This window comes from Tasmannia lanceolata, unplaced genomic scaffold, assembly GCF_043159265.1.
Source record: "Tasmannia lanceolata isolate RefF3 unplaced genomic scaffold, GAP_Taslan_0.1 ptg000016l, whole genome shotgun sequence".
In the NCBI taxonomy this organism is placed as follows: domain Eukaryota; kingdom Viridiplantae; phylum Streptophyta; class Magnoliopsida; order Canellales; family Winteraceae; genus Tasmannia; species Tasmannia lanceolata.
The window spans coordinates 2,713,291-2,732,025 of record NW_027518693.1 but is presented as its reverse complement, the minus strand read 5'-3'; the positions used below and the strand labels follow the sequence as shown (position 1 = coordinate 2,732,025).

General features: G+C 40.3%; 1 protein-coding gene across 2 annotated transcripts in view; it reads left to right on the top strand.

The window, feature by feature from the left end:
• CDKE;1 (cyclin-dependent kinase E;1) overlaps nt 1–18,735 on the top strand; it is a 47,652-nt gene that overhangs the window by 5,998 nt on the left and 22,919 nt on the right. For both annotated transcript variants that reach the window (XM_077356581.1, XM_077356582.1), the window contains exons 2-5: nt 1,120–1,230; nt 3,969–4,072; nt 4,519–4,561; nt 4,712–4,810. In XM_077356581.1, coding sequence (XP_077212696.1) covers nt 1,120–1,230; nt 3,969–4,072; nt 4,519–4,561; nt 4,712–4,810 — 357 coding nt within the window. The remainder of the gene's footprint in view (nt 1–1,119; nt 1,231–3,968; nt 4,073–4,518; nt 4,562–4,711; nt 4,811–18,735) is intronic.

Genomic DNA, 18,735 nt, shown 5'->3' with positions numbered 1-18,735 from the left:
GCTGGTTAAAACACCTTGGAAACTGTAACATTTTTTAAAGCTATTTAAAAAAGTATGGAGCGCCATTATTGAAATAAGGGAGTGTGGATATTAAATCCCTTTATCATGGAAAGAATCAATCTTTCCTTTCAAGACCTCTCAATTTTTTTATCAAATCTAAAATTTAACATAATAAAACAAAAATATATTAAAATGGAAAAAATAAAAAAATGACAGGCCTTGTTATAAACATAATAGCATGGATGTTGGAGGGACTTAGACATGTAATGCACAAATTGTGAGTACCCAAAAAATATTTGATGCTCCCTGAATTTAACAGCGTAGATTCTAAGAAATGTTTTTCTAGTGTAATATCCACTGGGATCAGGATAGTAGTTATAGATTTGAATTTTTGGTACTAGTCACATAAACTGGGTGGCTTGTTGTCATCATCCTGTGAGGATGCATGCTTGGAGCATAAAGGTTGCTGGAAAGTATTGGCAGCAAGAGTTAAAATCCAGTGCTAGAATTCACAGTGATGCTTTCATCTCAACACTATTATGTTTGTAATAATGGTTGCAATTGGAGCGTTGGTTGGTGCTTCTTGCCAGTTAGGTGCACCTCTCTTTTCAACTTTTTGGATTATATAAATTGTCACAGTTATTTGTCATGGTTGTAATAATTTTATTTACTTATTTGAATGATGTGCTTGCACTAATTTTATCTTCTTTATTAAGGGTGCATTTTAGTGTATTCTCAAATTGCAATCTGAACCCTGTGTAAATTGTAATATGAGAAGTTACGTAATACAATTTAGGTGTATATCCAAATGCAATATTAACCAAGGTCTAAAATTTCGGTTTCAGTTTTGAACCTAGCCGAAACCGAAATTTCGGCTGAAATTCGGTAAAAAAAGCAAATTTCATTAATGTGCCGTACCGAAATTTTGGAAAAAAAAAATACATTTCCCCAAAATTTCGTATTTTGGTGGTTTCGGTTTTGTTCCCAACCGATATCCGAAATTTAAAACCATGATAGTAACTATATAATCTTGTAGTATGCTGTTTGTTAGGGGCTATTATGTAATAAGAAAAATCTTTTTATGTTCTCATAGTCTGGTGTGCCTTGTTGATGCTGCAGTTGCTGCGGGAAATTTCTCATGAAAATGTGGTCAAACTTGTGAATGTACACATCAATCATGCCGATATGTCACTCTATCTGGCATTTGACTATGCTGAGCATGACCTTTATGTAAGCATACCCCTATTTCTCTTGGTTGTTTTCCATACCACTTTCTTCTCTTGTTCAATCTCTTCAGTTTCTAAGAGAAAGAAATTTTCAGACCTTGAACATTTTAAGTAAGAAAGAATTCTAGACTGAAGGGGGCCCTTGCAAAAATCTGGTGAAAGGGCGTCCCCATTGGTTGAATGTAATCAAAGTGCATTTAGTAAATGTAAAAGTCAATGAGCATTAAATGCACATTGGTTACATGCAACCAATGGGGGTGCCTTTTCACCAGATTTTTGCAAGGTGCCCTTCACTCTAGCATTCCTCTTTAAGTAATTTGTATTGCATGATGGTTGTATTTTTGCCAGATGATGTTCTTGTTCATGGCAATAAAGCCAAGTAATTGATATGCCATCTTCTTTGTAATGATTATTGGTAACATATGATGTGGCTGAGAGCCAGTCTTCCTTCCTCCAGGATGGCCTTCTAAAATATGATTTACATGGGAACTAATAATCTATCTCAATAAGAAATGCATGAAAACAGACGATGAGATACTTGTTAGTGTGCACGTCATAACAGTATGGTGGAGATATTGAAGCCTCCTCCACAATCAGCTCAAGCTACTTTGATGGTATTTGGGTAACCCAGGCTCCTTGGGTGCTGGTGGTATCATTACAGATCATCTGTGGGCGGTAACATTGTCTTATCTGGGTTGTTCGGATGCCGAGGATTATGAAAGTGGAGGTGTCGGCTTTGAGATAAGAATTGGAACATCTATCGGCCAATTTTCATGGATCATTTATTACCGAAGATTCCATGGGTGTAATTGGTGGGTTAGTGAGAGAGTTGGCCTGTCAACATTTAGAAAAAAACAAAAAAAGAGAACTGAATTCTCATGGAGTTTGGGCGATTCAATTAGGGAACTCACTGAAAATGTGTCTCTGGCTGTGTTGTTTCAACATGCCCATTAGCATTGAGATAAGACTCCCTAGCAAAGGATGGGGTAGTTAGAAACTATCTACAATGAAAATGAAGCTTGAGGTGAAAAATCATTCCTTCAAAGGCGAAAAGGTAAAAAATTTGGCATACAGAATGAAAAAAGAAATTAGTAACCCCATTGATGATCATGACGAACTTCATCTTCCCCCTCCCACTCTCCTCACTATCTCCATCTCTCCCCTCAACACCTCCATAGCAGCTGTCTCTTAAAAACGCTCTCCCCCATTCAGGCAAGGTCTTAACTTTCAGTTTCGGTTTTGGTCCGCTGCGAAACCGAAACATTTCAGTTTCGGCCATCAGCGAAACTGATACATTTTGGTTTCGGTACGAAATTGACGCTGAAATCTTGTAAAATCATGGAAACATTTCGGTATAAATCATAGCCGAAATTATTTTTCTTTTAATCTTTGTCCTTTTTTTTGGAAAAATCTTAAAGGAATTTCGTGGTTATTCTCTTTTCTGCAAGTGGAGTTGATTTTTTCCATTGTTTCAGCCGAAATGTCTTTGTTTTTTATCTGAAAAGTTGCATGTTTCGCATATTTCGACTGATGATGAAATTCCGAAATTGTGGGTGAAAATTGAAAAAAAATCCAATCCTTGTTGCACAACACCTTTTAGTCCAATTAGAATTCTTATCCTCTCCTTACATGAACTCTATCTTATTCTATTCAAGTAACCACTTTCCTTTTTGAAATAAAACTCCTAATCCCCATTTCAAAATAAAATAAAATAAATAAAACTCCTAATTCAACTCAAACTCCTAATGACTTAATATTCCCATTACATGGACATTTCCTACTACAAATAGACTAATAAGACTTCTTTTAAGTTGCAAGGTTTGCCCTCGAGGTCACTTACCAACTTAAGTGTTTAATTACAAATGACTTAAATGACCATAGCACTTAAGATTTTCGTAATACACTTGTAGGTCCCATTTTAAACACTCACAACTTAAAGAAGCCAAAAGATATTGGTGGGAAAAGACCATGATAAGTGGCTTAAAAGATAACTAAAAATTAAAGTTTAGACCTTAGGATGGTCCCATCACAGAGGGGAGTGTACTGTTCACGTAGGTAGTAGTGCTTGCTTCTATCCACACGTATTAAGGGTTCCCTGAGTGAAATAACATCAAAGTCCCAACCTCTGTTATAATTTAGTGTTTCCGGCACAGAAACTTTACCGAATGCCATGTGTGATTGAATTCCCGAAATTCTAGAGCGGTGTACTCACCACTTCCATCACTCCTTGAATATTAAATGTGAGTGGTAATGCCCAATAACTAGTGTATGAAAATGATAGTAAACAGAGAATACACCTGACTTTTGAATGAAATACATGCAAGTGTAGCGAGAGAAATCATCTTCAAAAAATAACAGAAAACGGGGGCTGGATAAAAAAGATAGTGGGGCAAGGCCATGAATAAACTTCTACAATCGTGTACTTGAAATGTAAGAGAGGAGAGAAAATACATGAGAGAAGAAATAAATTATATGATGGATTCAATTCAACCTCTCTCGTTTCCGACCTCTAGATACATAACATATGAGCATTTATTAATTATCCAATTGCAGGCTTTCTGCTTTGGATGTTCTGTTTTGTTCCTAATCTGTTGATGTGATATGGTCTTTAATTTAGGCAACAAAATGCCGTTATAATTCTGATAGTTGCTGAGTTGGTTTACACTGAGACAAATAAAACAAGTTCATATAAAATAATCTTGGTGACTAAAATTCCATGCCTGCATTGCTTCCCTCTTACAGGAAATTATCAGGCATCACAGAGAAAAGGTTAATCAGTCTATTAATCCGTACACAGTTAAGTCATTGCTCTGGCAGCTTCTCAATGGGCTGAACTATCTTCATAGGTAATATTCAGTTGTTCCATACTGGTAGCAATCTGAGCTTGGCGTTTCTAGTTGCCACCAAGGATTTAAATTTCGGTTTCGGACATAGCCGAAACTGAAATTTCGGCCATAATTCGATAAAAAAAAGAAGCAAATTTCATTAATGTACCGAAATTTTGGAAAAAAAACTTAAAAATCGCATTTTGCCGAAATTTGGGACTCTGGCCGAAATTTCGGATTTTGGTGATTTCAGTTTTGGTCCCAACCGAAATCCGAAATTTAGGCCGAAATTTAAAACCATTGTTGCACAGTTCTATCTTCTCATTTTGAAAATCGGATGTGTTTCTGCTGTGGTATTCTCACTATGCATAGAGTACCTTATTTTTTTCGAATGGTTCTATGCATATAGTACTGTGACATAATTGCTTGATATCTCTCTTAATTTGTTTGAGAGTTTTTGGCTGCAGTAACTGGATTATACATCGAGATCTGAAACCGTCTAACATCTTGGTATGGACCTAACATCTCAATGTAGCTATTCTAAGTTAACAGATTAATTAAGATTGTTTCTTCATATGCTAGTGATGGAATACTTCATCCTTATATTTCTTCAAATCTCTCATTTTACGCTAGTGGTTTCATTTAAGACTCCTTGGACAGGTTATGGGTGAGGGAGATGAACAAGGAGTTGTAAAAATTGCTGATTTTGGACTCGCAAGAATATATCATGCTCCCTTGAAGCCTTTATCTGACAATGGGGTATGATATTCACTGTATTCTTTGAAGCCTTTATCTGAAAATGGGATATGGTATTTACTGTATTCTTTATTAGTGAGTTGTGTTGGTTGTTGTTGTAGTTACTTCACTTCAGATTTAAATGTTAACAAATTCTTTTGGCAAGTTGGTACATGAGTAATATTACTAGTAGAATTTTCTCCAGATACAAATCAAGTGCATTGTTTTTTTTTGTTCTTATCACTTGATTCAGTATTTATTTTCTTGTTTGTTTCCTTTGAACGAACAACTCATTATTGAGTTGTTCAGCTGACAATGATAAGAATCTACCTGTAGTTTTAGTCTTTTAGAGGTTGACATGAGTTACCCTCAGTTGAACTCAGACCATTAGTATCTTGATGTGTGCATGGTTTTAAATTTCGGCCGAAACAAAACGTTTCGGCTGAAATATTTCGGTTTTGGCCGTGACCGAAATGAAATTTACATTAAGTTGTTTCTTTACAAGATTTGGCGAAATTTCACCGAACCGAAAATCCGAAATTTCGGCGAAATGTCACCGAAATTTTGGTTGAAATTTCGTTTTTAGCCTTTTTGTACAAAATTTCCACCCAAATTTTAAATAGATCCACCGAAATTTTAAAATAGTCCATCGAAATGTTATAATTCCATCTGAAATTTATGAAATATTAACCGAAATAGCCAAAATTTCCACTGAAATCGCCTTAATTTCGGTCAAAATTAAATATAAAAATGAAATCATAATCATATTTTTACATGATTTCAGGCTAAATTTCGGCCCGAAACTGAAATGTTTCAGTTTCGATGGTGACCAAAACCAAAACCGAAACCGAAATTTAAAACCTTGGATGTGTGCACAAACACCAAATACAAGCTTTTATTTGTGTGTACTTGGATTTATGTTTTACACAAACAATCACATTATATAATTCAAATTTATATGAACTAAATAATCACCACTCAAAATTATGTATTTTTGTTCAATTTCACTCAAAACATTCCGGTGTAGAATTTGTAAATCTTGAGTCATCAAATGCTTGTTTCAAGTTTGTCTGTCAATAGAGGATGAATGTCAGTTCCCTTGCAGTATTAGGCTTTCCCTGACAAGTGGATTGCCTAGATATGCTGTAAAAGTAAGTTATTTTTTTAACAGATGAGATATAATATCAGAGGGAAAACAACCTTATCCTTATCATATCTTACTGAGTCGGGTACCCCACACATTTGAAGGTTCCTGGTTTCATAGGAAACTGTCTCCAATTCATGGATTTGTTGTTACCCAATAAATATAGAGATTGTAGAGGATTTACATGGAACTTATCATGTTTGGCAAACTGATATGCATATGGTTCAGATCCTAGAAACTATTTGGAGTGTAAGTTCTGAACTTGGGCAATCATTGTTGGATTGGGTTATAGATTCGGATAAAGAGAGATTCATTAACTTAATTCCTTTAACTTAATTCTCCCCTTCTTCCTCCCCTCTTTCGTCTTCGTCGGTGGAATCTCTTTCTGAGTCAGAGTGTGAATCTTCTACCGTGTACACTTCCGGTTCATCGTTCTCCGTTTCGGTATCTGTCTCGTATGCCTGTTCGCCCTCTTCCTCTTCTTCTGTTTCTTCCTCTGATGTAGACGGCGAGAGGGGTCTGCACATTGTGTAGTTCGAAAGTTAGGGATTTTTGCAAGTTGGCAGAATGGAGGAGTACACAAAGAATATGCGCTCTAGTGGGTCGGAGTCGAACAGGCCTCCTGTTCAATCAGCTCTTCGATATCGCCACTATATCGACTGGAAGTCCTCAGATGTCCGGTGGCAAATTAAAAAAAGCAGACGAGAGGAGAGGCTTCTCAGAGTGCTGGAAAAAAGAAAAGCAAATAACATGGGTGACTGGCGATGCACTAAGTGTAAATTTGTAAACTTCAGAAGAAGGCCCGAATGTCTCAAATGTAAGAAGGTGTGGTCGGGTTTTGATTTCAACTTCCCAGTTGGTTTCCAACGACCAGTTCCGCCTAGCTCCACCAGAAAAGTTGCGACGCAGACCTTCCGGACTACGGAGCCAAAGCGCTTGGAGGGGACCCCCTGTAGGAGACTGTCAAAGTTAGTAGGGTCGCCGCCGGCTGTGGAGGTGGATGGAGTCGGAATGGAGCAGATTGAAAAGGTGGCCAAGTGCCCGGAGGAAATTTGGGCTGAATCTATCGAGCTGAGGTCTAGATTTGATTTACAAAGGACTTTTTGGGGTAAAACTAAACCTGACGCTCTACCGGATTTATCGGTGTTAAGAAAATGGTTAGGGGAAGTATCGAGAACTTCAGCTGATTTTGAGATTTTTCCGATAGCCCCTGGGGAGTTTGCTATAACCTCCTCTCCGGACGCCTCCTTCGTCGATTGCAGACTTAGATGGATTGACGCTAAGGATAGCCCTTTTGAAGAGGTTCGAGATTGGAAGGATAAGTTCTCCGGGAACTTCTCGTCTGACTGGTGGTCGGTTGTTGGGGTCCCTACTCATGCATGGATGGTGGAAAACTTTAGAAAAATTGGTTGTCGCATTGGAAGGGTCTTAGCCACAGATGAATCCTGTGTTGAAGGTGCTGGATATGAGTCAGCGAACATTCTTCTTATGACTTCTTCATTATCTCCTGAGTTTGTGAAACTCCCGATTTGTATTGATGAGGTCGTGTATTGGGTGACGGCGTCCCGAAGTTCTAAATGTCCCGATGTTCTCACCGCCCGTCAATCAGCAAATCTCAAGCAGTCCTGGGGTGCCTCTCCATGGAATTCCGACAATGTTCGATCGGAGAAGACGACGGTGCAAGATAGCAGGAATACGGCAGAGGGACTATTGGACGTGTCTTCTTATTCTCACCTACCCTCTTACGTGTCTCATGCAGATAGTGTTGGCGTGTTCAGCTCAGAGAAGGTGGCGGGTGTAAGGCACGTCGCGTCTGGTATGACGTGCCAGGGAGACGTGGCGAAGGGGAGCAGTTTGCCCAACCGGTGGAACGTCTTTTTGTCTGGACCAAATTCCCAAGTTCATCTCTCCCCTTTAATTCAAATAAAGCCCTCCTACCCATTGGATCGGGGTCTTAAGCCGCGGTGGGCCCCTCCTATTCTGAATAAAGCAGTGGGCCTAGGTGCTAAAGAGAATATTGGGCTTTCTCCTTTTAACTCTGGCTTTCGGATTGTGGGCCAGATTGATGGGCTTTCTCCTTTTAACTCTGGCGTTCAGATTGTGGGCCAGATTGATGGGTGTTCTGCTCATGATCCAAGCCCATTTTCTCCTCTTATTCAGTTCTCGAATGTTGTCGAGTCCCTTCAGCTTTCGAAGTCCCGTAAGTTTTTTCCTGATACTGATAGGGTGGACGGAAAATCTAGTCTGGTGGTAAACTTAGATGAGGTGTTTTCTGAAATGAATTATGAAGAGAATCTTTTGGGAGGGCAAAAAGAGGGTACCAGGAACCGTCAGGAGGGATGTTTGGCAATCGATGAGGCGGTTTTCTCTCACACTACCCCCGGAAATACTGTGTCAATCCTTCCACACCCTGGTGCGGCTAAAAGGGCCTGGGCCAATGGTTCAGGAGTAGGTTCTAGCACAAAGGGGGTGGAGTCCTGTGCGTATGGTATAGTTGATAACCGATCTAATCAGCAGATGCAGGGTCCCCCTCAAGCTACTAAGGGGCAGCCTCCGTTGGCGGCTGATTCTAGTCTGGATTGTATGGATCCTTGTGACGACCTTGTGGAAGATAGCCTAGCGCTAGTATTAAGGGTGGAAGAAGATATTCGTCCTATATCCTGGGTCGATCCTAAATCAGAGATTCTAGAGATTTTTGTGAATCACATCATATCTACCAGCAGAGTATTGGGATTGACATATTCCGGTCTAGAAGATCAACTTCGTGCTATGTTTAAAGTGGCGGAGCTTCGAGAATTGGATCATCGATCTCTCTCGGATCCGTCAAGTATTGAAGGAGTACGGAAGATGTTACGGGAATTATCCAAGCTAAAATCCGATGTCTCCTACGTTAAAGCTCCAGATGTGTCGAAAGCGACTCGTAATCCGCGGATCAGGAGTAGAAATTGCTCCAGGGGAAGTGCTCAGCGAACGCCCAGTTGTAAATGAAGATTCTCTCTTGGAATGTTAACGGATTGGGGTCTTTGGAAAAAAAAGCACAGGTCAAGGAAATAGTTAAAAAGAACAAACCAGATTTAGTTTGTATTCAAGAAACAAAAATGGGGGAAGTCAGCAGTGCTCTGATCATGAGTTTAGGTGGAAATTCCGATTGGGAGTGGATTTTTTTGGCATCCGAAGGTGCTGCCGGAGGTATTTTGGTCATGTGGGATCAATCAAAATGGGAGATCCAGGATTCTTGGGTAGGCCAGTTTTCCGTCTCAATAGTTCTGAGACAGCTGGGTAATAAAGAAGTGGTTACCTTCTCGGGCGTTTATGGTCCAACAGAGGGGTCGGCCAAGAGACAGTTGTGGGAGGAACTTACCCTGGTTAGGAGTAAATGGGGGCACCCGTGGTGTCTAGGGGGAGATTTCAATGAAATTAGAAGAGTCGAAGAAAGGCTGGGGTGTCGCAGATCATCCCAAAATATGTCTGAGTTCTCGGATTTTATTGCTGATAATGAACTGATTGATATCCCTCTTATGGGGGCTAAATTCACTTGGTCCAGGAGCTCCAGCAAGAGTCGCCTAGATCGATTTTTGTTTTGCTCTGGATGGCTTTCTTTGTTCCCGGAGGTGTGTCAGAAAGCGATTGTGCATTCTGTTTCTGACCATTGCCCTCTGTTGTTGGATCCAAGATTAGAGTCCTGGGGTCCGGCTCCCTTCAGATTTGAGCTAGCCTGGTTAGAAATCCCTAACATGGTAGAGAGATTGGGGGGGTGGTGGGAATCATACAACGTGGAAGGCGCCTCAGATTGGATTATAGGAGCGAAACTCCGTCATGTTAAAAAACAACTTAAAGAGTGGAATTCTCTCCGTCTAGAGGCTCTTCAGGAGCGCAATATTTGGCTCTCAGCACGCATCCGAGAAATATCTATGGCTGATGAGGAAAGTCATGCTACAGAAGATGACTTGACGGAACTGGGTAAACTAAAAGAGGAACATAAAGGCTGCATACTTCAGGCAGAGATCTCATGGAGGCAGAGGTCCCGCGTTCTTTGGTTAAAGGAAGGTGATAAAAATACGGCCTATTTTCATAATATGGCCAGTGCCAGGCGTCGAAACAATAGAATCGAGGTATTAGAAGTGGATGGATCCCTATCTTATAGCAAAGAGAAGATTACATTGGAAATCCTAGATTTCTATAAGCAATTATATTCTGCAGATGATATAGTGCGGCCGAGGCTCGACGAGGCGGTTTTCAATTCTCTTGATGATGTTAGTTCTATGGGGATGGAAAGCCCGTTCTCAGAGGAGGAGGTGGAGAAGGGGGTTTTCTCGATATGCCGTGATAAAGCTCCGGGGCCAGATGGATTCTGTCTCGCTTTCTTTCAGTCCTGCTGGGAGTATGTGAAGGGCGACATAATGGCTTTTTTTCGAGCTTTCCACGCAGGCATGGTGCTGGATCGCGGCACAGGTGCAACGTTTATTGCTCTAATCCCAAAAACCAAAGGAGCAGTGAGAGTGTCGGAGTTTCGTCCTATTAGCTTGGTTGGATGTCTGTATAAGCTCTTGTCGAAAGTTCTGTCGGAACGGTTAAAGAGGGTTCTTCCATCTCTCATTTCAGAGAATCAATGTGCTTTTGTAGCCCAGAGACAAATATTAGATTGTGCACTAGTGGCCAACGAAATGGTGGATTGGATGGCACGATCGGGTGAGCAAGGAGTAATTTGTAAGTTGGATATGGAAAAAGCATATGACAGGGTCGATTGGCAGTGTTTAGACTATCTTCTTCAAAGAATGGGCTTCGGTGAGAAGTGGAGAGGGTGGATCCGAAGTTGTTTATCTTCAGCATATTTTTCCGTCCTCATTAATGGCTCTGCTAAAGGATTCTTCAAATCGTCCCGAGGCTTGCGTCAAGGGGATCCTTTATCTCCCTTTCTCTTCGTTATTGTTGCGGAAGCCCTTAGCGTGTTATTAAAGAAAGGGCAAGTGGAGGGGCTGATTTCCGGGGTTAAATGTGGTGTCAATGGAGTCGAAGTTTCGCATTTGCAGTTTGCGGATGATACTCTCCTTTTTAGCTCTCCCTTGCCCTTAAAGATTCTTAATCTTAAGGCTATTCTTAGGTGCTTTGAATTAGTGTCTGGGCTCCGATCGAATTTCTCTAAATCCAGACTTTATGCGGTGCATCTAAGCGAGGAAGGGGCCTCTCGACTCGCCAGTATTATGGGGTGCTCGTTGGATAGTCTGCCGGCATCTTATCTGGGCTTGCCTTTAGGTATAGGGAGACCTCCTAAAGAGGCTTGGGTTCCTATTGTGGAACGTATCGAACGCCGTCTTGATACTTGGAAAAGGAAATTGGTATCTAAAGGAGGGAGATTAACTTTGATCAAGGCCGTTTTGGCCAACATTCCCATCTATCAGTTATCCTTATGTAAATGCCCTGTGTCTGTGATCAAGCGTATAGAACAAATTCAGCGCAGATTTTTGTGGGGGGGATCTGATAAGAAGCGGGTTCTGGCCTTAGTGAGCTGGGAAGAGGTGTGTAAGTCAACCAAAGGCGGAGGCCTCGGAATTAGAAGGATAAAACAGGTAAATCAAGCACTGATGGGAAAATGGTTGTGGCGGTTTGGCGAAGAAAAAAACAGATTGTGGGTCAACGTCATCTCAGGGAAATATGGGGCTGATTCAGGGGAGTGGGTATCTCTCAACAGATTCAACAAACCTGGAGTGACATTATGGCGTGATATCAGATGCATTATCCCTCAATTTGATCTCGGAATTAGATTCCGTGTGTATTCCGGTGACAAAATTTCTTTTTGGCTCTCAAAATGGTGCTCGAGCTCCCCATTAAAAGACTTATTCCCGGACCTTTTCTTAGTCGCGGCGGATAAGTCAGCTTTAGTGAAAGGGTGCTATGAGCGCTCTGTGAGTAAAGTTACCTGGAGCCCACTCTTTCGTCGGAACTTCTTTGATCGCGAGATGCCATCGGTGATAAGCTTATTTCAGTTGCTGGAGCAGAATTATATTAGTTCATCAGGGGATGACAGAAGATTGTGGAGATTTACCTCGTCAGGAGGGTTCTCGGTCAACTCTTTCTATCACAGTTTGGTGCCGTCTGAGGTTAATGCTCTGGAAGCAAAGGTGTGGCACATCAAGGCTCCACCTCGAGTATGTCTATTTGCCTGGTCTGCGTTAAAAAATCGGATCCAAACGGTGGATTTTCTGCGGAAGCGTCATATGTTAATAATTGACCATTGCGCTCTGTGTATTGCGTCTGGGGAATCGGTAGACCACATTTTCATTCACTGTCGAGTAGCTCGGGAAGTATGGGGGAAAATTTTGGACAGATTTGGAATACATTGGGTCTTTCCATCCTCTCTGCAAGACTTATTTGAAGGCTGGTATTGTTCACCTTGGGGTAAAAAAGGCAAGCGCCTGTGGTGGCTCTCTCTGTTGGCTTTTCTATGGGTCATCTGGGTCGAACGGAACTCTCGCCTGTTTGAGGGAAAGGCTAAATCTGCCCACTTCTTATTTATTAAGGTCATTGCCCTCTCTATATCTTGGGCGCGAGCCCTCCCTTTATTTCGCTTCATTTCGGCGTTTGATCTGTGGGAAGGATGGAGAGTTGTTTGCAACAGTCACGAAAATGTGCCGGTCCCGCAACAGATATGGTGCTCTCCTCCTGCAGGTAACCTCAAATTAAACTTTGATGGTTCAAGTTTAGGCAACCCTGGGTTGGCAGGAATTGGAGGAGTCTTGAGAGATTGTCATGGTGCGGTACTCAAGGCTTTTTCGGGTCCAATTGGCATAGCAGACTCGAATGAAGCGGAGGTAAAAGCAGTGCATCGAGGCATCCTGATCCTGAGTGAGGCCAGGGGCCACTCAGTAAGGTGTATTGTGGAGGGCGACTCTTTGAACGTCATAAGATGGCTGAGGGGCCCAAGGGGCCCTCCGTGGCGATTTCTTCACTTATTTGACGAGATGAAAGACGTATTACAAGGCATGCAGGTCTCTTTTCAGCATGTGAGGAGAAGTGCCAATGCTGTAGCTGATAAGTTGGCAAAGGAGGGCGTATCGAAGCAGGATTTAGATCTTTTCGACTTTCTTCCTCCTTAATCCTATTTGTATTTCCCGGGTCAGGTTCTGTCCCTAGGGAGTTTTATTTTCCTCTTGTATGTTTTTGGGGGACCCCCTCAGTCTTCTATTAATATTTCTTCGCCAATATTCAAAAAAAAAAAAAATATCAGAGGGAAAGGAAAATTACCAGGAAAATTACAGATGAGATATTAACAGATGCTGTCAATAATATCAGATGAGTTATTTTATTCATTATTGACACCCCGTTCAGCACCCTCTTCTTTATTTGAGTTTTTATCTTGGGTTACATTTTCTAGGGCTGAATATTAGATTGATATGGTATTAGAGCAGGGTTATGAAGAGTTTGGAACTTTAGATGAGATCAATGAAAGAGAGTTCTATCTTTTGCATTGGTGTGTTCTTCGCCCGGTATCGAATTGTTCAAAATAAAAATGTTGATTCAGCTTGTTTAGAGAGGTTGGTTGCCCACTTCGCCAATCCACTGAGGCTGATAGAGTGACCTCACCACAGAATAAGGTCGGTTGGTTGAGCTATGGAAGATAGAGAGTAGATCATCATCATCCCTTTCTCCAAAATGGAAAGAAAGCTCAGAAAGAGGTCCTTACTCATCAGGAAGGAAAGCGCTTTCATGATCCTCTTTTCTTTCATCTACGGTTTGTTTGAGAGAGTTTGGAAAGTAGGGAAACCTCCACCTTTCTTTCCGGGTCACCATGAGCGTAGCGAATGGAGTAAGGCCCGACTATATGAGCTAAAGAGCTATATGAGCTGTGTGCGAAGATTTTTCAGGAGTTTTATGGATCATTTTTTCGCAATCGTTTGTGTTTGGTCTTGAAACCCGCTTCACCTTGCCCTTTTTTGTGATCCTTCCATTTGTGGTGGGTGATTAGCGATCAGATTACGAAATCTTTCCCTACCGTGAAATAAAAAAATGGTACTTTTGGTGTGTGATGTCCTGCCCAAAGTGCAAATTTTTAGGGCTAATCCCATATTCAACAATGGCAGGGAAAAAGCCGATACTTTGATGGTGAAACTTGATGGGAAGAACTTCACCACATAGAGATTTCATTTTCAGTTCCTCCTTAGAGGGAACAACTTGAAATTACGAATGTTAACGAGTACCAAAAATGGAAAATGGAAAATGCTAAGATTGTAGCTTGGGTTCTGAGTTCTGTGGATACTTCGACCCGATATGTCACAAATGTCGTTCTCGGGAATTGGTCGGCAAGGGAAAATCTCGGGATATATTAATTTTTTCGGGTTTAAAACGGGAAATAAACGGTAAAATTAAAATTATTTAAAAAATATATAAAAATATTAAATTTTAAAAAAATATAAAATAAAAATATCGAATAATATCGGGATAATATCACGATATTATCGGGATATTTTATGATAAAAACGAAAATATCGCTATATTTTTAAAATCTAGGGATTAGTTCGGAATTTTGTTGTTTTATCAAAATCTCGCGATAAAAACGCTATGTTTTGGAAATATCGGAGATATTTGTGACATAGGACCAGAACACCTATGAGGGCTTTTACAAATGCAAAGGAGATGTGGGATTATCTGGAGAATGTGTACCAACAATCAGTCTTGTCCCGTGAATTTCAGATAAAATTTGATATTTTTACATTTGATCAGGGAGGTAAATATCGGATCCACCTATGTCTCAGTCACTATCCATTCAAATCCCTCATCGTTTGGATCGGATTCGGAGTGTTCTTAGGATCCTACTTCCCGTGTCCCGGTCACAAACCATTTCAAATTGGACCGTACATCGGAGAGTCCTAGTATGTCCTACTAACATTGTACACAATTAAAATGTTAAAAATAAGTTGGAATGCTTAGTCGACTACGAGTAAACCACTATCCTTCACTGGATCATAAGATATGTAATATCTCCCAAATGACTCAGAGCCCTAGTAGTTGCATAATGATGGAAATCCATGAACAGAGGTGTTCACGAAATGGAATCTAAACATGTCTTTTGAATACACTAATGAATAAAAATGTGATTCTTTTTAATCTTGACTAAAAATCGAAGACTGCAAATTGAGAGTGAGTTAAAAATTTGATCCAAACAGGTCAGTTCTTTCTAGTTATTGCAATGGAGCACATGCAGGACAAGATTTTGACTATCGACGGAATGGAGTGGCCTAGTGGATCAGGGTATGAGTGAGTGACTAGCGATGGCGTGAATGGATTGGCTGAGTGGATTAGGGTTACGGGAGAAAATGGAGGAAGAAGGAGAGATGTATCGATCAATGAAAATGGAGGAAAGGAAAGTGAATCACGAAATTGCAGACATGTGTGCACACTACATATGCTATCACATAATTTATAAGGGTATTTTTGTGAAAATATTTCGGATCGTGACTGTCCATCGGATTTTCTTTGCGTGTCTGGATCCGATCCTAAAAATTTTCGGATCCTATGATGAGGATCCAAAACACGTCCATGGATCTTTCTAGTATGCCCATATCCCGTCCATTAAAGTTCGGATTCGGACTATCTATCGGACCGTCTGGATCCATTGACACCCCTGGGAATATTATGCTGGGTTTATGAACCTATGGTCACAACATGTCTTGACGATCTTTGGGAATCAGTGTGAAGGGTGATGCAGTTTCTGATGAAACTGTGATCAGATTATGAAATTATGAGGGCAAATAATCGTAGTTGTGGAACTTTGCTAAGTATGGATTCGGTATTCGGAGAACTTACTCGGGGAGGAGACCAGAATGAACACTAAGGCTATTATTGGATGAGAAGGTGAAATAGGATCAGCTTTCCTAGTTCAATGAGGGAAAGGGAAAGATGGACCATGGGATTTGTCCAGGTCCAATGTTACCAATGCAAGGAGATGGGACATGTTTCTGCCCATTGCAAAAAGAACCAGTGTGTTTACTGCAAGAATCATGGCCACATTGTTACGGAGTGTAAGATATGTCCCCCTGAGAGCAATCTCCCCTCATGCGAATCAGTAATCACCCCATGGGGTTATCATGCCATGAGAACCCATAGTTGACAAATGAGGAAACGACTGATGCTGGATGGCTATGTCACAAATATCGGCGAGAAATCCATTTTCTCATGATAAAATTACGATACTTTGATTAAGCCATAAAAATATGTTTGTATCGCGAGAAATTGAATTTCTCGCAATTTTCTCATGTTTTTCTCGTGGATTATCGCGATAAATTGGGAGTTGACTATAAAAAAAATATCTTGAACTTCTCATTCACTGTAAAATTCTCTTAAACATCTTTAAATCTTCAACCTAACCCTAATTCGGAATTAAAAAAGTGCATATATTTGATATTTGATATTTGTAAATTAATTTATTTTTACCTTGCTTTCCGTATTTAGAAATGACTATTTAAGCATATGTTGCTGTGTTTGGGGACTTTATTTAGAAATGATTATTTAAGCCATACAATTTCAGAGTTGAGTTCTATTGATAAGTCTCGTGTGAGTTGTGGGTTGAATCAGAGTACTAAACGGCCATTTCCATTTCATCATGACTCTGCAACCACTCCATTACTTGTTGTTCGCAGTGATGTATGTGGGCCATCTCCTATAATTTCTAAATTTGGGTACCACTAGTTTGTGTTATTTATTGATGACTGCACAAGATGTACTTGGGTTTATTTCGTGCATGATAAATTTGAAGAGTTTACTTATTTTTAGAAAAACAATATTCTATGGTGAAAACTCAGTTTGATTGCCTAGTTAAAATTCTTCTATTTGGTGTGTGCTTGTGCCATGGTTTTAAATTTCAGCTGAAATGTTTCAGTTTCGTCCATGGCTGAAATGAAATTTACCCTAAATTTGAATTTTACAAGATCGGCGAAATTTTGGTTAAAATTTTGTTTTTTACCCTTTAGAAAATTTCCACCGAAATTTCATGATGTCCACATAAATCGTCAAAATTTCCACCGAAATTTTAGACATTTCGGTGGAAATTTTATAAAAACTGAAAATTTATCATTTTTACATCGGCCAAAATTTCCACGTTCGGTTTCAGTGGTGGCCGAAACCGACATTTAAAACCTTGGCGTGTGCGTGTTAGTGGAGGGATATAGCTCACATGAATTTCAGATTGTTTTGACAAATGAAGATGTCATCCCAGCAAACGAGCCGAGCTAAGAGAAAGAACCAACACATATTAGAGACGGCTCAAACCCTTCTTTCAGATTCTCATATTCTCCATACTTTTTGGGTGGAAGCAATGCCGAGTGTGGTATACTAGTTCAATCGTCATCCTTCTACAGTTTTGAATGGTGAATCCCCGTTCTATTTATTGTTCCATAGAACGCCCAATTATCCCCTTCTTTGTCCAATTGGGTGTTTTTTCATCCGTCTTCCAAGGCATGAAAGAACAAAACTTTCTACTCAAGCAGCTTTGTGTATCTTTGTTGGATATAGCACTAATCAGAAGGGATTTCAGTGCTATGATCCAAACATTTGTCATATTCGTACTTCTACGCATGTTTCTGTACGTTACAAAGTCAATCCAGCCTTCACTTCCTGTTCTCCCTGATTTTTTAGTCTTTATTGTCTTCTTCAAAGACAAAGCTTCCGGTTTACAGAAGGAGAAATAAAGTAGATAAAACTCACCCCTCTATTTTCTCACCAACCAGAGAATGAGAAAGAACACGATCGTTATTTATCATCTTTACCAATAAGTGTCTCTAATCCCTGCATATCTGTTGATTCCTCTATTCATAGCTCATCCGTTGTGTGTCCTCGTGGTCATATTTATAGTCAACCTCATCATCTATCTCTTTTTACCTCTCTTTATTCTATTACTGTACCCCTACTTATCAGCAAGCTTGGCAAATCCCATGTTTGAGAGAAGCAATGATGTCAATGGAAAATGATACATGGGATATGGTTCCTTGGGAGGTATAAGGCCAGATTGGTTGCCCAAGGCTATAAGCAAAAGTATGGCACCGATTATGATGAGACCTTTGCTCTCGTGGTAAAGATGATGACAGAGAGGCTTGTGATTGCTCTTTTTGCTCAAAATTAGTGGACTATATCACAAATGGATGTAAAAAATGCCTGCCTTCATGGGCAGCTGAAAGACAAGTTTATATGCGACCTTCTCCGGATTACTACAATCGCTCATCTAAACTTTCCAGGTTGACAAAGTCATTATATGGGTTAAAGCAGGCCCTGGGACTCGGGAGCATGGTTTGTATGTTTTCACATTGTTATCCTTCAAGCAGGATATATGTAGAGTTCTCATGATTGTTTGTTATTCACTTTCTCGTGATCACAGCGAATTACGATTTTCCTCCTATATGCCGATGACATACTTTTCACTAGAAGTGATACTGAGAATATTTGCCAGTTGAAACAACTTCTTAGCAGTACCTTCAAGATGAAGATCTTGGCCCACTCACCTAGTTTCTTGGTTTGGAAGTTCAGTACTCATTCCGTGGTTATGTTATTAACCAAATAAAGTGTACTCAGGGCCTAATTGGATTATCTCATCTTACAGATATTAACAGTGTCGATCCACTTGTTGAGTTTAATGTGAAATGGCGAAGTGATGAAGGGAAAAGGATTTCAGGTCCCACACTCTAGAAAATTCGTTGGAAGTCTCATATATATATATAACCATGACTTGCCCTAGTATTGTTCATGTTGTTCAGGTGGTTAGTCGGTACATTCCCGATGATTATATCTTACAACAGTCGATTGAATCAATAGATTACTT